Source organism: Canis lupus, chromosome 5, assembly GCF_003254725.2.
Source record: "Canis lupus dingo isolate Sandy chromosome 5, ASM325472v2, whole genome shotgun sequence".
Lineage (NCBI taxonomy): Eukaryota > Metazoa > Chordata > Mammalia > Carnivora > Canidae > Canis > Canis lupus.
This window is the reverse complement of record NC_064247.1, coordinates 19,893,724-19,914,653: the sequence shown is the minus strand read 5'-3', so window position 1 is coordinate 19,914,653 and position 20,930 is coordinate 19,893,724. Positions and strand designations below refer to the sequence as shown.

The window sequence follows — 20,930 nt, the reverse complement described above, 5'->3', positions numbered from 1 at the left end:
CTGGAGTCAGGGCTGAGGAACCCAGCACAGCATGTCTCGTTTATACCAAGCTGAGCTGCTGCGGTTCCTGCGGCCAGTCGGGGTGAGGAGAGGGCCGCATGTGCTGTCCCTTCCACTACCCCAGGTAAGGACTGGGCTCCTGGGCCCCCGGCTTTGGATTAGGACCAGAACAGGGAAGGTCTCATTCCTCTGATTCAGTGGCTCTCAACTTCGGCTCCGTTTTAGAGTCACTTGGGTGCTTTTAAAAGTCATCATGCCCAGATCAATTAAATCAGGATTTCTGTGGGGGACGGCCCAGGCCTCCTTGATTTTTAGAGCTCCCAGGTGATTCCAGCGTGCAGCCAAGGATGGAGACCATTGCTCTAAGCTGGAGCCCTGCCTGAGGGGCCGGCTGAAGGGTGAGTTACTGCAGATTGTGGTCTCAGCGCTGTTTTCCCAATTCTCCGCAGGAAGGGCCCAGTAGAAGCAAAGTCGGAGTGCCAGGAGACAGAAACGAAGCCAGCGCCAGCCGAAGTCAAGACGGTCCCCAACGACGCCACACAAACAAAGGAGAATGAGAGCAAAGCATGATGGGTGACAAGAAATGAGCAGATCAAAGTAAAAAGTGACACCACAGCTTCACCAGAGCATTCCCAATATCTCACATGTGCACACACACACACACACACATCTCATTCCTCTAGTGTCTTTTGCCTTTAAAAGAAAAAAAAAACTAAACAGATAAACATGGGATCTCCTTTTTGTAGGTTTATAGAAAAGGTTCCTTTGCTGCGCGCACTCACTTGTAAGAAAACGAGACAAAAAGGTTAAACCCACAGCCAAACTAGGACACTCTGTTCCCTGAAACCATTTAAGAATCAAACAAAAGGACCCCAAATTAAGAATCTAGGAAGCTCAGAAAAAAAAAAATCTAGGTTCAGGAAGACCGCACTTGGTGTTGCCCAATTGGCACAGACCAGTTTCAGAGAAATACTTCCAGATACTAAGACTAACGAATGAACAAAGTCCGAGTTTATTTTTATACTTTGAGTCGAGTTTGAACTCTGTAAAGCCCCATAAATAAGTTATAATTTCTGTTCACTTTGTATTTGTTCAGTATGCAAAGTGTGTCACCCTTGCTAGCTGAATTCAATTCCCACGTAGACTCTTGTTTTGTAGGAAGAATGCCAAATTGCAGCTTCTGGGGGTAGATCTCAGTTTGCAATATTCTGATTTCTTTTTTTCTCTCCTTTCCTTTCTCATTCTTTTCTTTCCCCCTTTCTGCCAACTTTGTTTTCCAATGTTTACAAGTTGACAAATGTTTGACTTTGGTTGTGTTTAAATGTCCGTGTAAAATAGCTGCCTTCTTTTTTTTGTTGTTGTTTTGTTTTGTTTTGTTTTGTTTTTTAAGTTACAAACACTGCCTAGAGGCGGGTAGGGTCATCACAGGCTTGCTTTTGCACGGGACAACTTTACAAAATATGATTGTTTACAGTGGCTCTTCCCCCCCCCTCCCAACTCCCTCCCCTCTCTGATTTGAAATTTTTGCCTGTGTGCAGCTCAGGTGAAAATCCATCTCGTTCTGGAGTGGTTTTGTTTTTGTTTTTTTGGTTCTCGGTCCTTTTTGTATCTCCTGGGGGGTTAGACCACTTTCTGATTAGCCACCACCTGCCTGTATCTGTGAAAAAGGGTCTACCCCCCAACAGGCATCTGAGTCCTTCCTTTTGAAGGACTCTTTAGGCTTTGTTGAATGAAGCAGAGAAGATTGTATAGTTGGGGCTGGTCTTGGTGAACACACATTTTTACCCCAAACATCCCCTTTTTGTAGAAAGCCAAATAAAATATATACGTACAATTTCTTTTTGAGCTCAGAATCTAGATTTGAGCGGAAGAGCATGTGTGCTTCAGGGAATTAGTGTCTTTTTTTGGAAATCTGTTGAAGTAAAGTAACATCGGCCTTCTGTTCACTTAGGCAGCATTTATAGAAACAAAAGAGAGAGAGAAAAAAAAAAACCAACCTGCTGTCTGGAGTCATAACACAACTTTCCTGGATTGGAAACCAAGTGGGGAAAAAAAAATACAGAAACTTTAAGGGGGATGGGAGGGGGGAGAAGGGAAAAGCCAGCCCTTTGTATAGAAATTTTGCTTTTTTTTCTCATTCTACTTTAGAACTGCAAGCTTGTGCACTGTGGATGCGTGAATATTTTAGTGTGAAACGTGTTTTTGTCATAGTATTGAAATAAAACTTCAACATAGTTTGGTTGTGGAAGGTATAGCAGATAGTTCAGAAAAAAATATTCAGGAAACAAAAAAAATAATAACTCTTAAAAGGAATTGAAGCCTTTAAACAAAGAAAATGAAAGAAAAGTGATGATGATGATGATGAAGAAGATGAAGATAACGCTAAGGAAACAGAAATTCAGCCCTCCGGCATGCATTCCTTTCCCAAGGTACAAAACAGCAAGAGGTGAGGGTGGCAAGACTGCCCCGAGTCTGTCCTGTGGGCTGCGCTCCCCAATGTTCTGACACTTCTGCAGTCTGATCAATGGCGATACGCTAAGATTATAATTTCAAACTGTGAAAAATAATGGTCTTGTCATTTGCTAAATGTGGGGTTATTTTGCATTTTCTCAGCTCCTGGGGATGGAAATGGAGGATCCAGTGTACCCAGCTCTGGCCCCTTTGATTCTAGGGCTTGCACAAATCTGTGGTTCAAATGCACAGGCCCTCAGGCATGAGTAACGCGCAGACAGTTCTTTGAGCACACAGCAGAATGGGAGCTCCTGGGTGTCTGAGGCGGGAGGACCCAGCAGGGCCTGGTGGGCTCGTCCCACCTGCTGGGTCATCTGGTGGAATCAGTGGCTCATCTTCTGATGTTAATGGCGTTGACGACCTCAGCCAAGCCCACGCTATACTTCACCAAGACTGCATCTCATGCCAAGTGGTTGTGGCCAGGCACAATGACTTTGGTTCCAATGGTTAGGAAGAGAAAGAGGTATAGCCGACCCTCAAGCAACCTGGCCCAGGGCAGCTGACGCCCCCCCAGCCCACCCAGAACCCTGGCTCCGCCACTAGCTGGCACCCAAGACTCTGCCCACCTTTTGGCTTTTGGTCTGCCTCTCTTTCATTATACATAGATTTGTCTCCGCACGCATGAGGTTTCCTTTCTTTAAAAAAAAAAAAAAAGAAAAGAAAAGAAAAGAAAAAGAAAAAAAAAAGAAAAAACAAACAAAACAAAACAAAAAAAAAACAGAGCAATGCTTTCTCTAAAATCAAAGAGAGAGTCACTTTATTTTCAAGATGTTCTATCTTTTATGTTAAGAGATAAAAGCTTATAGTTTTCCTTTTTTAATTTTTTTGAAGGCGGGATCAACTCTACCAGTCTCCAATGTCTATGTGTCTATATGTGTATGTGCCATACATATGTATTCACATAATTAGCGGCATGGCCAAGTTCTGCTGGAGGGGCACCCCCGGTGCCGCGCGCGGGGTCTCTGAATCCTGGGGGGCCGTAGTGCACATAGTACAGCTTCTGAAGTGGGACTGTTTTCACACTTTTCTATGGAGCCCTTCCACGTCCCAGGCTTTCACTCGAGGCTGTCTGTCTGGATGGTGGTTTTCAGACCTCCATTAACATCCCTACCCAGCATTCCGTACTTTGGGGGCCTTCTCTCTTGTTATAAACTTTTTACCAAGTGAAACATCAATACCACCTTTGTTTCCATTCTCACTGGTGTAAATACTGAGTACTAACTGAGAATTTTGACTTTGCATTCTGTCAGAATACTTGTGTTCAATAAAAATTGAAAGAAAAAAACCCATTATGGTCTAACTGGGATTTATTTCCATTCGTTGCGAGCCTGTCACATCAATCATACGTGGAAATGCCAGTGGTCTGTGGGTTGTTTTTTTTTTCCCCCTGTAAACAAGGTCAGTTAAATGCAATGTCTTGAGTTCACGTTGCCTGAAGGTTGGTTTCCACTGTTTTCTCTCATATTGATAGGGGAATCCTCATCTTAGAATGGCCAGCCAACAGATTCAGAAAGATTCCATTCAAATCCTGGTTCTGCCACTTCCTTGTCGACCTTGGAAGATTTCCTTAATCTCCCCAAGACTCAGTTTCCTCTTTTAACAGACAAGAGCTGCCAAACTCCTAGAGCTGAGGCACTGGCTACTGAGTGAAGAAGTGCATTTGAAAGCGGAGTGTGGCACCATCTCGGCACATAGTAGGTACTCAACAAATGAAAGGTAGTGCTGGAGGCACCCCAGGTGTGTGATAGCCTTAAACCCAATTAGAATAACAATCTAAACCTGAGCCCCAAGGTTTCAACATGGAGGGAGGAGCATGAGGCTTATTCCAAAATATGTGATGCCTCTCTTTCTTTGCCATACTGCTCAGCCCTTGGAGTTGATTACAGTCTCTGAGCTAGACAGAGTGAAGAAGACTTTGTCTTCAGAATTCTCTTGCATATACTGCTGTCCGGCTGTGTTGGGAATTGGAAATCCCTGGAGCAGAGCAGGTCCCAGGACCAGCACTAGAATAAAGCAGCAAATGAGATGTCTAGGGAGCAGGCCAGTCCCACATCTGCATGGGTCTGAGGCATCTCCTTCTTTTGTGTCCTGTGTGCCCCCCTCTAGCCCCATCCTGGGGTGTTGTCTTCCTCTGGGTGGATGTCTGCATCCATCCCCAGGAGTTGTCCCTTCACTGGCCCTGGAGCCTGTTATGACACAGAGCCACATGTATCTACGTGATTTCCTGTGGCACCAACTTCCAGCTGCATATGGCAAGGTAAGGAGTGAGAAACTTTGTATCGTGAAATGATGACCCTTTCTCTAATGATCCGGGGGGGGCTTACTTCCAGAGCTTGCCTCCTTCAGGCTGGTCTCCTCTGAGATTCCCTTAGTAAATAGTCGCTGAGTGTCTCCAAGAGGCTCAGGATATAGCAGTGAACAAAAGTCTCTTTCAGAACATTAGTGTTAAGTGTGGGGTGGAGCAGACAACAGCTACATAAATGACTAGTATGTTGTAGTGGCCATTAGGGCCATTCACCAATATTTCAGTTCTCCCCTCCCTCCTTCCGGGCACACGGTAGATCTATACTTGTCTGGTCACATAAAGTAGGCGTGACAGTGTACTTGCTTTGGTCAATGGACTATGAGCAGGGCAGTGTGTGTCACTCCCAGGCAGAGTCTTCGATAGCCAGTGTGTGTGTGTGTGTGTGTGTGTGTGTGTGTGTCCGTCTTGTCTTGCCACAGCCATCAACAATGCTGCAGGTGATGGGAGTGCCTTCACCTAGGCTCAGAGTGAGGGATGTGGAACAGATGACTTGTGATGGACGTGGAGCATGCATGAGGGATAACCCCCATGGTGACCTCTGGGCAATGTTCCTCCAAGGGGGAAGAGAAGGGGATATTTATACATATGGTGTATATACATCTTTACTGAAACAATGCAATTTACAAATTATATACTCTGTACTGAAATTCCATACGCTACAGAATTTTTTCGTAGCACATTTTAGCTGAACTCTTATCTAGAATCAACCTATGCTCACAATTAATGAGTGAAGTTGCAACAAGAACATTGGTTGATACAGTCATTGGTGTCAACGGGTAATATGGACATGGGGCACTGTAGCTCAGAGTGTTGGAACTTCACTCACTCATCAGTGAGTGACCTCTGCAGAATTGGGTGTGAGTTTTGAATATTAGAATATGGCCTCAATTTTTGTGCTAGCCGCAGTGGGATGGCTGCACACATGGCATATTGGTAAACTTAATCTATATCACAAATATTTCCCCATCACTCTTAAGTCTAGGCAAACACCAAAACTGCCAAAAAACAAACAACAACAACAAAAAAAAAAAAAAAAAAACAAGCCCTATTTGTAGCATTGGCAGCTCTCAGTAGTCACTGAGTAGACACTCACCGCCACTCAGTAGTAAATATTCCCAGCATGGCTGATCTCAGCATGTCCTCGCCTAAGGAGGAGTTAGGTAGAGTACAGTAGCCTATTTCCACCATGAGGATAAAAGAGACCTAAAGATCCTCAAGCTCAGAGAAAACACTAATATGTATTTATAATAACAATAAGCTATCAATACACATTGATAACAGTAAAATGTAGCAAAATAATTGAGAAATGATACATTTTGAGTATTTACTGCCTTCATTTTAAACACAATTTTTGTTGATTATAGGTTTATGTAATTTAACTTTCAATAACAACTGGCTCATAAAATTTCCTGAAAATATAACAATCCTCTCAAGCCAGTAAACGCTGGCTCCAGCAGACCACCGGATAGCCCTTTATGTTATAAGCTACTTAGCCTTAGGATCTGTTACCACAGCATGGTTCAGTCTGTTGTGGCTATAAATGGGGAGTGGTAAGTGCCATGGATAACAAATCCAGGTAAGGAGGCGGTCAGAGTACTCCTTTCTGAAAAGGTGACATTTGAGCAGTGACCTGAAAAAAAGTCAGGGACGAAACCATGCAAATATCTGAACAAAGATATCTCCAGTAGAGGGAACAGCAAGTGCAAAGATCCTCAGGTGAGGACTGCCCTGTGTGTTTTAGGAGCGGCAAGGAGGCCAGTGTGGCTGGAGCAAAGAGCACAGGATGGGCAACGGTACCCATGAGCTAGATCACATTGGGTCTGCAGACAACTGTTAGAATTTTGGCTTTTTTTCTTCAAGTGAGATGGAAAGCCAAGGGGAAACTTGGAGCAGAAGCCTGCCATGACTTGATTTTTGAAATGATCACTCTCTGGCTGCTAGATGGAGAACAGACTGTAGGAGAGAAAGAGAGGATGCTGAGGATACTAATTAGAGACAATAACATCTATATGGGACAAGATGGTGTACTTGGAGCAAGTTGGCTCCAGTGGAGGGTAGGCAATGGCCAGATTCTGGCAATCTCCCGAAGGGGAAGCCAGCAAGATTGGATAATGAGCTGGATATTGGGGTTCGAGGAAGGCATCAAGGGTGACTTCCAGATTTGGGATCTATGCAATTAAAAAAGTATAGCAGCCATTTACTTTCTAAAAAGAGTGAAGGAGAAGCAGATACGGGGGATAAAGAATTTGGCTGTGGACACTTTGTTGGAGGTGACTGTGAACACCCTAGTGGAGATTCAGAAGAGACCAAAGTTCAAGAGGTCCAGTGTGCTGACACATATGGTCGCTGTCAGCATGGAGCTTGCATTTAAAACTCTGGCACTTGGTGAGATCACCAAAGAAATGAATATGGATTAAGAAGAGGAGCGAAGCAAGCAAGGAACCTAGAAAAGAAATTCACAGGAGAAAATCCTGCTGTGCCATTTACAGCCTCACCTCAGGGGAAAGGGTTGGAGAGGCAGTGACACCATGTCTTCTCTTCTTATTCCCCTACCAGAATCACCTCCACCTGTCCTGCTGCCTGGCACACAGTGTTACTGCTCAAGAGTTTAGAGGATAGATTTTGACTTGCAGCTACAAAAAGATGACCTAGGACCCTGGCCAGCCTAGTGTTTGCATGCTCACCGCCACTCCAGTGAGTGCCCTCCACGGCTGCTTCCTTCCACATAGTATTCAGAAATGCTCCACTGAGGTCGCCTGTGAGGAACCTCCTTCATGTGACTAGAGCCCCAGCCTCACCTTTAGTGCTTGGAGCAGGCAGGCCAGGATGGCCCTGAGCCATGAGAGTTGTTCCCAGCATGGTCATATATGTCTCATACAGAAATCTCTGGCCTAGCAACTCTGGTCTCACGTAGGCTGAGCTTGGGTGGCAACAGCTAGATGAAGAAGGAGGTCTGATTGGCTTTTATCTGGTGGCTTCCAATCCACTGGCCTCGCTCTGCACAGAATGAGTTTGTGCAGAAGGTGAATTTCATCTTGCCAACCCCTTCTCTCCCCCATCTTCCCAGAAAGACCTTCAGGAGCTCCCAACTACCCTCAGGATCAAATGCAAAGTCCTTAACAAGGCTAACCAAACCTATCTTGGGCACTATCCTGCTCCTTGCTTAGTGTCCTGGCTCTTCCCGGCACTCTTCCAGATCATACTCTGCTCCCACCCTGTTGTCCTACTACATAAATGGTCTGTCTTCTCATAATACTGTACATAGAAAGCCAAAAGACTCCACCCCAAGATTGCTAGAATTCATACAGCAATTTGGCAGTGTGGCAGGATACAAAATCAACGCCCAGAAATCAGTGGCATTTCTATACACTAACAATGAGACTGAAGAAAGAGAAATTAAGGAATCAATCCCATTTACAGTTGCATCCAGAAGCATAAGATACCTAGGAATAAACCTAACCAAAGAGGTAAATGATCTATACCCGAAAAACTACAGAACACTTCTGAAAGAAATTGAGGATGACACAAAGAGATGGAAAAATATTCCATGCTCATGGATTGGAAGAATTAATATTGGGAAAATGTCAATGCTACCCAGGGCAATTTACACATTTAATGCAATCCCTATCAAAATACCGTGGACTTTCTTCAGAGATTTGGAACAAATAATCTTAAGATTTGTGTGGAATCAGAAAAGACCCTGAATAGCCAGGGGAATATTGAAAAAGAAAACCAGAGCTGGGGGCATCACAGTGCCAGATTTTAGGTTGTACTACAAAGCTGTGGTCATCAAGACAGTGTGGGACTGGCACAAAAACAGACACAGAGATCAATGGAACAGAATAGAGAATCCAGAAATGGGCCCTCAACTCTATGGTCAACTAATATTTGACAAAGCAGGAAAGACTATGCACTGGAAAAAGGACAGTCTTTTCAATAAATGGTGCTGGGAATTGGACATCCACATGCAGAAGAATGAAACTAGACCACTCTCTTTCACCATACACAAAGATACACTCAAAATGGATGAAAGATCTAAATGCGAGACAAGATTCCATCAAAATCCCAGAGGAGAACACAGGCAACACCCTTTTTGAACTTGGCCACAGCAACTTCTTGCAAGATACATCTATGAAGGCAAGAGAAAAGCAAAAATGAACTATTGGGACTTAAGATAAAAAGCTTCTGCACAGCAGCAAAAGAAACAGTCAACAAAATTAAAAGACAACCTACAGAATGGGAGAAGATATTTTCAAATGACCTATCAGATGAAGGGCTAGTATCCAAGATCTATAAAGAACTTATTAAACTCAACAGCAAAGAAACAAACAATACACTCATGAAAAGGGAAAAAAGACATGAACAGAAATTTCACCAAAGAAGACATACACGTGGCCAACAAGCACATGAGGAAATGCTCCGCATCACTTGCCATCAGGGAAATACAAATCAAAACCACAATGAGATACCACCTCACACCGGTGAGAATGGGGAAAATTAACAAGACAGGAAACAACAAATGTTGGAGAGGATGTGGAGAAAGGGGAACCCTCTTGCACTGTTGGTGGGAATGTGAACTGGTGCAGCCACTCTGGAAAACTGTGTGGAGGTTCCTCAAAGAGTTAAAAATAGACCTGCCCTACGACCCAGCCATTGAACTGCTGGGGATTTACCCCAATGATATAGATGCAGTGAAATGCCGGGACACCTGCACCCCGATGTTTCTAGCAGCAATGTCCACAATAGCCAAACTGTGGAAGGAGCCTCAGCGTCCATCAAAGGATGAATGGATAAAGAAGATGTGGTCTATGTATACAATGGAATATTCCTCAGCCATTAGAAACGACAAATACCCACCATTTGCTTCGACGTGGATGGAACTGGAGGGTATTATGCTGAGTGAAGTAAGTCAATCGGAGAAGGACAAACATTATATGGTCTCATTCATTTGGGGAATATAAAAAATAGTGAAAGGGAATAAAGGCTAAAGGAGAGAAAATGAATTGGAAATATCAGAAAGGGAGACAGAACATGAGAGACTCCTAACTCTGGGAAACGAACAAGGGGTAGTAGAAAGGGAGGTGGGCAGGGGGATGGGGTGACCGGGTGATGGGCACTGAGGGGGGCACTTGACAGGATGAGCACTGGGTGTTATGCCAAATGTTGGCAAACTGAATTCCAACAAAAAAATAAACAAAAATAAAAATAATAAAATAAAATAATAAAATAAAAGGTCCATCTTCTCTCCCACATCCCAGAACTTACAGAAACCATAATTCACTTCCCTGCAGTGCCTGGAATTGTTAAACACTTTTTACCTATTTTCTGAAGGTGAGCACAGAGCTTATGGCAGCTTTAACCGAGTTTCACAGTGTGGCTCAGCTGCAGGGTGTCTGTGTGTCTGGAGAGGGTCTACCTGCTGGGGATCCTCAGCTGTTGCCTGCCCTGGCTCGTGATCATGGGTCACCCCACGCCTCTCCATCCTCTAAGCTGTGACAGTGTCCGGCCAGTGAGTAGCACCTCTGGGATGGAGGCAGGCTGGATTGGCTCGGGTTAGGGGACCCTGAGAGGTAGAGTCGTGCTACCCCATGCCTACTACTCAAACCACAGTTACCTGATGGGAAAGGCTGACATAGCAAAACCAGGAAACTCCCTCCTTGGAGGTCTCTCTAAGGGGGCAAATCTGGGTTGGGAGGCTGGGAAGGTGTGATCTGCTGGTCCCCAGGTCTAGGGGTCCGGGGTTTGGCTTTCCACGGGACAGGGCTGTGCTCTGTCTTCCTAAGCAGCTGAGCCCAGGTGCTTGGCTATGAACTCCAGCTGGGAACAAGATGACCCACACGGGACAGTCTGTTTAGAGCGCGTCCCACCACGATGGCTGTCAGCAGCCTGTTGGGAATGTGGCAGTGAGCATGAGGAACAAAATTGCAAAGATCTCTTGGGCGGATGATGTGAAACTTCCCCAGGAAGCCACACTTTGGAGCCCAGGACCCAGCCGGCGAGTCCTGCCACGCTCCTCCTGAGGGGGAAAGAGAGCAGGTCACTCTGGCCAGTCACCAGCGTACCCCGCGGCCCAGGCTGGGAAGTCAGAGGCAGCTGTGTGTCCCGGCCACGCGTGGCCCGGCTCCTGCATCACCCCCGCCGCAGGCCTCTACATCTCCCGGGACACCGTGTGGACAGCACGTAGATGCCCAGCTCCGGGGTCCCGAAGCCACCACAGGTGGCCCTCAGACAGCACCTGGAGCCTCAGGCCAGCCCAGGCGGCCGACCTGGGGGAGGCTCTGCGGGACGAGGTGACAGACAGGAAGGGCTGGAGACGCCGCGCCGGGGTCTGGGTGTCAGCAAGACACTTCCCAGGGCTCAGCACACTACCCCACGCACGCCCAGGGCGCATGAGCGTCCCCGATGAGCCCAGGTGCTGCAGGACATGAGCGGCCCAGGCGCTGTCCCGCCGGAGGGACAGATGTAAGCTGTGCGCTCTACAAATCCGGCTGCAGAAGTGCTTGCTGGCGGGGGTGGGGCTCCGAGGAGAGCTTCAAAATATAAATAAATAAAAGAAAGGGAAAAGGCTACGGGTTTTAAAGTGGCTATCAACTTGCAATCAGCGCAGACATTCAAAAACACTCACGAGGTTGACATTGATAGTTTTTTTTATATTTTATTTATTTATTCATAAAGACACACTCACACAGAGAGAGGCCGAGACACAGGCAGAGGGAGAAGCAGGCCCCATGCAGGGAGCCCGACGTGGGACTCCATCCCGGGTCTCCAGAATCACACCCCGGGCTGCAGGCAGTGCTAAACTGCTGCGCCACTGGGGCTGCCCGATAGTTTTATTTTTGAAACAACTCTCTTAGCACTAGGACACCATTCGAAGCCCTTAACAAATATTTACTGTGTTCGTCCTTGTAACAGTTCCGTGACACAGCTACTCGTATTAACCCTGTTTTACAGATGAAAGAGTGAAGCACAGAGACGTTCCTTAACCTGCCCAAAGTCACACAGCCATGAAGAAACGGAGCCAGAATTTGAACCTTGTCCTAAGGGCTCCGCAAGGAGGAGCCTACGAGCCTGCCCCAGCCTGGAGGTTTGGATTTCAGGCCCGCAGGCTCCCCAGAAGGCCCGTGCAGAGCACCTGGCGGGGGGAGCTCCCAGCCACGTCTGCAGAGAAGCCTGGGCCGCGGCCGTAGGCCTCACTTGGGCACTGAAACCTAAGGGCAGAGTGGGAGGGCGGGGGCAGGACCCCAGAGACTTCCAGGGGCTGCCTTCGCACATCAGGGGGCTCCTCAGCTGGAAACGGCAGCGGGGGCTTATGACGTGAAACTCTCGAGAGTTCAGGTAGCACCAGCGTCACAGAGAAGCCAGCTTGACGCCCGGTGACCGAGACTGTGGCCTGGTAGAGCTGCCCTGAGAGTGGGCAGCTGAGTCTTCAGGGAGGGGTGGGGGCCGCCCCTGGGCGCTGGGCATGGCCAGAGGAGATTGCTGCATCGTAGGCCTACCTGGTTTTGTTCAGATTCTAGACCCTTTGACAGCAACGACTCTGAGCACCCACCCAGCTCTGGAGCACGGACTGCAGAGGAAGCAAACGGTCAGCATGACTGTAGCCATCTTTCGGATTCACGTTCCGGACAGGCAGACAGGCACTTAACTGTTAGCAGATGGAGCCAGTGGGCTGGAGCCGGGGCAGCAGGCAGGACGTGGGATGCTGAGAGGGGGGAAGGAGCTCTAAAGAGAGAGATGAGACTTTTTTTTTTTAAGATCTTATTTATTTATTCATGAGAGACACACAGAGAGAGGCAGAGACACAGGCAGAGGGAGAAGCAGGCTCCCTGTGGGGAGCCCGATGCGGGACTCCATCCCAGGACCCCAGGGTCACGACCTGAGCCGAAGGCAGACATTCAACCACTGGGCCACCCAGGCGCCCCAAGAGATGAGACTTTCAAAGATGAATTTCCCTTCCCATCTGATCAGAGCTTGCACTTGCCCAGAGACACATTGAGCTCAACCAAACTCCAAGAACAAAAGATTGCAGCATTTAATTTACTCACTTATTCAGTATTTGTCACCATCAATTATTTATTGAGCACCCAATAAGCATCTGGCACTGAGTTGGGTCATGGGAGGTACAGATTATGTCCCTACCCTCATGGCACAGTATCCATATTAGAAAGATCACAAACCCCAGAGGCACGGGTATACACAAGCTGTGTGGCCATGGGCAAAGTGTTAACCACTCTGAGTACCTTTGCCTCATCTATAAAGTGAGAATTCCTACCTCATAGAATTGTTTGTGATTTAAAAGAAGCTTAGTACTTGGCATGTGATTAAAACAGCGTTAGTACTTATGTTAGTCAAGGTTCTTTGCTGCAAGCAACCAAAGATTCTGATTCTGATGGATTCAAACCCAAACGGGATTTTACTAAAAAGATACTGGCTGGTTCAGACAATCCTGGGAGGCACGGAAAACAAGGCTTTAGCCCAGGCTCCAAAGGCAATGCCCGTAGGACTACTGCAGAGCTGGTCCACTGAGAAAGCCACCGCTGCCCACTTTCCCCAGCAACGCCACGTCTGGGGCAGGCCCCTGACCTTCCAAACTGCTACCACCTGCCCACCTCACCCCCACCTCCAAAAGAAAGCCAGTATTTCTGCCACTATGGTTGCCAGGAAAAAAGGCGGGGTGGTGTTCTGGGCAGAACCTCTCTCCTCAGGTTGCCCTATGTGCAGAGTGAAGTCTCACATCTGTGACTCTGGTCCGAAGGGCCTGGGTCTCACCAGTGCCTGGTGGGCAACTGCAAAGACACCTGGGGAGAGCAGTTCCCAGGCCTCACCATAAAGGAGGTGAGACTCAGAAGGCTGGAACTTTGTGCAACAGAGCAAGGATGTTCTGCAAGTGCTGTGCAGCCAGAATGTGACACATGTCCACCGGAGTCCCGTGCCTAGGCTGCTCCCCAAATACACACCCAGCCTCTTGCCTGTCCTGCAAACTTGTGGTGGAGGTGCCCCAGACTTGTGTAAGCCTCCCTGCCCCCACTCCGCGGCCCTGACACACCACTGAAGTCCTCTGTGTGCATCTATGCACGTGTGACCCGCCCCCATCTCCAGCACAGGGAGGGTCTCAGGCAGAAGGTTTGGGGAGGAGTGTGGACCTCGAGGCTCCTGGGAAAGCTGCGGGGGACCGGCTGGGAGGGCACAAAGCAGGCTAAGCCTGCCACCAAGCGGTCATCCTGAGAACCACAGGAGGACCACGCCTCCCCTCCCATCTGGCTGTCCAGACCAAAAGCAGGGGGTCCTCCACCAGGGTCTGGGAAACGAGAGCTCCTCCTCCCCTCTGCCCCTGAATTAGGTTGTCTAATCTGCCCAGAGCTCCAAAGGAGATAATGATTATCTAACATTCGTTTGGTGCCCTGCAGTGTACAAAATGCTTTCACGCAGTAACGATAATTACATGACAATATTAATTATTGTTGCAGCAACTATCATCAATCGAGAGCGTACTATGTGCCAGAAACTTCAAAATCTCAACTCTTAATCCTTACAACAAAGCTCTGGTGAACAAACACATCTGCCCAGCAAGTGTCCATTTTCCTTTCTGCTCTCAATGGCACCTCCATTTTTGGGAGGAGGGTTCCCCCTTCTACTCCCAGGGCTTTTCTTGAAACTACTGGCAAAAAGCAGCTCTATGCTCACCAATCCCATGAGAAGAGAAGTCTTTGGGTGCCACCCGTGGAGGGGAAAAGACTGCCTGAGATTGAAGCCAGCACACAAGAAGCAGAGGAAATCTCAGCGGCACTGGAGACTCCTGGATTCAGCTGTGCCTGCAAGAGTCTCTATACTTTTCCATTCCATGAAGCAATGTATTTCCCTTTGCTTAAGTCTCTTTGGGTGGGAGAAGTTTGTGGGGTTTTTTTATTTTTTACTCAAGCTCAGAATTCTATTAATTCCTATTTAATAAAATAAATTAGCATGTGGAAGCAGGGTGTTATAAGTAACAGATCCAAAATTGGGAATTGTGAAAGTCAAGGTGGTATGGGACATGTATTCTACACCACACGCCACTTCCTATTCTAAGTACTGAGGACGGACAAGATCCATGGTGTCCTGAGATAACTTGGGAGCCGAGAACAGCTCAGTGAGCAGATTAGACAACTGCAACCGGTGGTAAGTGTCACACAGCAAATGAAGACAGCTCTGCGATGTGATGGAGTATGGGCAGGTGGCCACGTTAGGTTGGGTGGTGAGGGGATGGCATGGGGAGTTGTGCTCTGTTGATATGGTTACACTGGGGACTGCATTTCCCAGAACTCCCTTCCTTGTATGGTTTCAACTAGAGTTGGCCAAAAGAAGAGTTCTTGTGATGTTTGAAGGCAGAAGGGATGCCGTGTCCATTACCTTCTTAAGGACACTGTGCAGTCACGTACCCTGATGGACAAATGCTGAGAGCCTCAGTGAGTTCCAATGCCTCTCCTCCCTCCTCAAGTCCAGCTGCCCATCAGCATCCATCCCACCAGGCACCATGTAGGCCCCGCTGCCAGCAGAGAATACACAGATGACGCACGGACATCTCCTTCACAGCTCCACGAAGGTGGTGGCTCAGGGAAAGAGGTCGTACCAGCACCAAAAGTGAACAGGTTCAAGACCTGCTTTGGAGCTAGACTTCACAGGACTTGCTGGTGGGTGAGAGGGAGGGGTTGACACAAAGGGGTTTCTGCCTTAAGCAAGAGGGCAGATGTTCTGAGAGAGGAAGTAGCATATTGAGGGTTGGAAACAAGAGTTCTATTTTGGACATTATGGTAGACCGAAAAAAAAATAGCCATACTTTATTGGATTGAAAAAAGTAGCCACAAAACAATAGCCACAGCTCCTCCTGCTCATAACCATAAACTTTCATAAAAATTGTGAGTACAGTGCAAAGAATTTTCTTTTTACTGAATGATTTGTTTCTGACCCGGTGTCCCATTATCTGCCAATACTTTACTATTTCATACAATCAAGGACATTCCCTTCCCTACCTAACCACAATCAAAGTCAAAATCAAGAAATTAACATTGATACGACACTCTTATTCAATTTTTTTATTCAGATTTCTCCAGTTGTTTCACTAATGATCTTTAGAGCAAAAGGAAAATTATTTTTGTGTGTCCACCATTTGCTCCAGGAATACACGTTTCATTTAGCTTCATGATCCTCGTCTTTTTATCTGTCCTTTATTGTGTACCATGACCTTGATATTTTTGAAGGTCACAGGCCATGTCTTTTGTAACGTGTCCCTTGATTTTGGTGTGTTTGAAATTTCCTCACAAGTAAAGTCAGGTGATGCCTCTTTGATTAGGGATATCACAGAGGTGGTAATGGGTTTTTCTCACTGCATTCCCATAAGGTAGCACACAATTTCCATTCCCCTGTATCTGACGATGTCCACTCTGATCACTTAATTAAGGTATGTCTGCCAAGCCTCCCCACTGTAAAGCTCCTCCTTTTCCCTCTGTAGTTGATAAGCATTTGTCCATCGTGGTAGTAAATATCATTAATTGAGGGCTTTGTCTGCAGGGAGGGATTTAAATTTGTAAATATCCCATGCCTCATCCAACTTTCCATTGTGTTATCCTTTGTTTGTATCAATGTAACTAATGGTTTCCTATTTTGTTCAATGGATTGTTGCTCTCATTCTTTCTCTTGATCCTCAAATTGTCCCTTGCCTGGACACTCAGTGACAACCCATTCAAGCTGGCTTCTGTATCTTCTGTCCACGACCCCATGGTTTCTGAGTACTTGCAGGCATGGAATGTATGAGGATCATCTCATACCTTCTCTACCTCAGCCATGCAAGAGGCTGAGAGGGGCATGTTGCATGAGGCTCCTCTAGAGTATGGCTGTTTCTCCATCTTTCCCTGGTTTCCATGACCTTGACAGTTTTGAAGAGTACTGATCAGATACTTTGGAGAATCTCTCTGAATCTGGGTTGTCTGGCATTTGCTCGTGGTTAGATCTGGGTTATAGATTTGAAGGAGAAGAACGTCACAGAGGTGAAGTGCCCTTTTAATCTATCATATCACGGATGCACGACATCAACAAGGTCAGGTTGACCTTGGTCACTTGGATCAGGAGGTGTCTGCAGGTTTCTCAACTGTGACATTATGATTTCGCTTTCTGTATGCTGTTCTTTAGAAGTGAATCACTAACTCCAAGGAACACTCAAGGATCTCGAGAGAAACGGAATTCTCCTTGGAGAATTATTTGAATATTTGAATAATAATTCAATATATTGAATTATTTGGAATTCTTCTATATTTGAATTATTTGGAATTCTTCTATAATGAAGATTTGTAGGACAGAAATCTCAAAATTTATTTTTGCTGTGACCCCGTCAGTAGTCAAGTGAAGCCTATGGATCTCTTCTCAGAATAGCATTTTAAAATTTAATGTATTTACTTAAAAAAAAAAAAAACCCATAGGATTACAAAGAAAAATAATGGTATTGAAATACAATTATCAAAATATTTTATAAACAAATGTATGATGTGGTAATAAATGTGTTTATTAACACATCCAGATACAAGTCCTAAGCAGCATGTCTAGTAACTACTGTAATTTCCAAGTGTTGCTGAGGATAAATGATATCACAGCTTCTGCTAACACTACTGTGGTTTGTTGCCCGTATTCACGATGGGAAAGAAGGAGCGCTAATTCAGTGACAGGTTTCTAAAAATAATCATTTTTTTTCCCCAAACAAGTTCACAGGCTTCCTGAATTCTATCCACAGATCCCCTGGGAGAGTCCCTAGACTCTAGTTTAAGAATCCCTGATCTAGAAGCATCCAAGATGGTAGAGATGTTCTTGGAAAACTACAACAACAAAAAAAACAGAAAGTGCCAGTACAGCAGTGAAAAGCAAAAGGAATTTCACCCTCTCTAATGACAAAAGACATGCAAAACAATCCACTTATCACACATTTTCTTATCAGACCACTTATCACCTTTTTTTTCCTCAGGAAGCTCTATACTCAACGTGGGGCTCAAACTTATAACCTGAGATCAAGAGTCGCATGCTCTTTCCACTCTAGCCAGTCAAGGGCTCCTATCATCTTTTAGAATGGGGAAAAAAAAAATCAACACTCAGTGCAGGTGAGGATGCTGTGAAACTGGCATTCTCATACACTTCTGGTTATAGGGCTAATGTGTACAAATATGTGCAACCCATTGAAAGGTAATTCAAAAATATTCATAGCCATAAAAAGTTCAAACTCTTGATTGAGAAACTCTTCTGAAAAGCCACCCTAAGAAATTAATCCTAGATATATAAAAGGATATATTTAGAGAGGCTTGTGGCAGTATTTACATCAGCAAAAAAAAAAAAAAAAAAAAGATTACTGGTTACTAAAAATCTTAAAAGGAGGGTAAGGAGTCAGGTACAGCACAGTACACGGACACGTGGAAAGTAATGCAGGTATTAAATGAGTATTATTCAAACAACGCAATGGCCTGACACAGACTTATGAGAGACAAGAGATGTAGGGGTTCCCTCTGAGCCCCAGTTGTCTTGTCCATTAAAAGAGGAATAATAATATCACCTCCTAAGATTGTTATATGGCTTCTTGAGATGACATTTAAAGCCTCCAGTAAAGGGCTTACAACATCATGGATGCTCAGGATGCATCATCTATTATCACCCTGATGACATCGTGCTATAAATAGAATAAAACACAAAATCATGTATAAGCACAATTACATCATTGCAAAAAAAGGCAGAGAGGAAATACATCAAAATGCTAATAGTGATAATCTCAAGGTAAAGAGCTCAGGTATAATCTTCTGTTTTTCTCTATTTTCTAAGTTCCTAGGACAGGTTTTTAATATACCAGCTACCTGTTAATAGAAAGAGAAACAAAGGCTCGTGCTTGAAATACATATCCCCACTCTTTCCTAACCATTGAGATGGAGCCCATATTGCCACAGTAACTAACTCTAGAATCCTACATTTCTCTGTGTGCCCTCTTGTCCCCAAAACCTTGGAGGCGAAGGAAATCCCATGGGGCACTGGGTGACTCAGTTGGTTAAGCATCTGCCATCAGCTCAGGTCATGATCTCGGGGTCCTAGGAACAAGCCCGGCATTGGGCTCTCCGCTCAGCTGGGAGTCTGCTTCTCCCTCTTCTGCTGTTCTCCCTCTCTGTTGAATAAATAAATAAAATCTAAAAAACCCCAACACAACAATAACAACAACAACAACAACAAAAAACCCACAAAGGAAATCCCACTGCCCAAAGCCAACACTTCTTTACAATTTCTGAGTGGCGCAAATCACCCCTAGACCTAAGTGCACTAAATCAATCGATCAATCAATCAATCATGCACTAGAGCCTAGACCGTTGACACAATTTAATTCACTACCCAGAGGAGGAAACTCAGCAGCAGCATCAACAGAAGGCGCCTAGCCAAGTCCATGTGCTATGTGCTAGTAGGTGCTCAACAAGCACTAAATAAATGCATGAACATTGGCTTCTGTGGTGGGTTGTCGTCTTTCTTGGCCAGCACGGTGCTCCCAGCATAGCGGGTCTGCCCACACGGTGGCAGTGCTGCTCCACACTAGGCAGAGTGGGGAGGACTCGGGTTCCACCTGGTGCCAAATGCCTGACGCCCCATCCTCTTCCAGGCAGAGGAGTGCAGAGAACCACAGAAAAGCTGCAAAGGAGGACATTGCTGGAGTCACTCTGTTTTTAAAGGAGTAGGCGACATGGCCATCAAGGCTGCAAAAGAGATGCACCCCTCCCCTTTGGAGGGTTGGATCAGCCTGTGAAGCAGACAGAGCACCCTGTAGGGAGGTGTGAACATCGGGGAGACAGACCCAGGGCCGGAGGCTCCTAGGAGCACCACTGACTTCAGGAGGTGAAGACAGAGCTCTTGGGGGCAGGTGATATTTGGGGGCATGGGGAGGACGAGCTGGGGAGACTCTCAGCCAGGGTTCACATCTTGTCTTCCACTCTGACAAGTTCCATAACCTCCCTGACTGCATTTCCTTATCTGTGGAGGAGGAATAAGACCCCACAAAACTGTTGAGAGATTGAAGATCCCTAATGCAAGTAAAGGATTGAACACAATGCCTGGCACGCAGCCACTCAGCGTGTTACTGTCACGCTCTTGTTGTTGCTGTTGTTGTTAATAACTGTGGTGTTGTTAATGACACATGGGCATCTCAAGGAAGACTCTCCTGCCCTCTGTGGACACACAGATGAAATCCATGACTAGATCTTGAAATCATTTCTTCATCTGTAATCAGGTAGGAACTGAAAGAAAAAAGGATTAAGATCAAGAAGCAGAAACGTTAGCTCCTCTTTATCTCTGTAATGAAAGGACATATGTTTGGGGGAAATAACAAATGTTTTCTTTTTTTTTTTTTTAAGATTTCATTTATTTATCCATGAGACACAGAGAGAGAGAGGCAGAGACATAGGCAGAGGGAGAAGTAGGCTCCCTGTGGGGAGCCCAATGCAGGACTCGATCCAGGACCCCAGGATCACACCCTGGGCTGAAGGCAGACTCTCAGCCACTGAGCCACCCAGGTGCCCCTAAATGTGATTTCTGAATTCTGTTCAGGGAGGGAAGAAACAGTGCTGAATTCCATCAGCTTCCTCCCCTGCTAAGTCCTGAGGCCAAAGCTCCAAAAGAATAGTGATCCTGGCATCTACATGAGGGGTTTTGTCCAACAGAACACCTCCAAAGTGTGGCTTCTGGCTCCAGGTTGGTCTGTACCCTTTACTTCCAGGAGGCAAATGCAGGATCCCTTTACTCCACATGAGGCTGTCCTCAGGGTGACAATTTTTTTTTTCTCATCTCTCCTAAGCTTATAAAGTATGATTGATGAGAAAAAGCAAAGAGCACAAAAGGGAATGCAGAGAAAAGAGACAGCTTAAAATAATCTCCAAGTCTCCAGTATACTATACAGTGGAAGGTGGCCAAATGCTCTCCAACTTTTGTGAGGACATAAAGAAAAAGTAAAACTTGTCACACAAGAGGGACTTAGGGTGGATGGAAATAGCAGTTGGGAAAGTATGATTCATAAAGGTTCTCTAGGAGGAATAAATTTGAAATGCGAGTCATACATGGTTTAAACGTCTTTTTTCCT

General features: G+C 45.9%; 1 protein-coding gene across 14 annotated transcripts in view; it reads left to right on the top strand.

The window, feature by feature from the left end:
* NCAM1 (neural cell adhesion molecule 1) overlaps positions 1-3,800 on the top strand; it is a 297,000-nt gene extending 293,200 nt beyond the window's left edge. For all 14 annotated transcript variants that reach the window (XM_049109959.1, XM_049109958.1, XM_049109967.1 and 11 more), the window contains one exon: positions 450-3,800. In XM_049109959.1, coding sequence (XP_048965916.1) covers positions 450-570 — 121 coding nt within the window. In that variant the 3' untranslated portion in view covers positions 571-3,800. The remainder of the gene's footprint in view (positions 1-449) is intronic.
* The last annotated feature ends 17,130 nt before the right edge of the window (positions 3,801-20,930 follow it).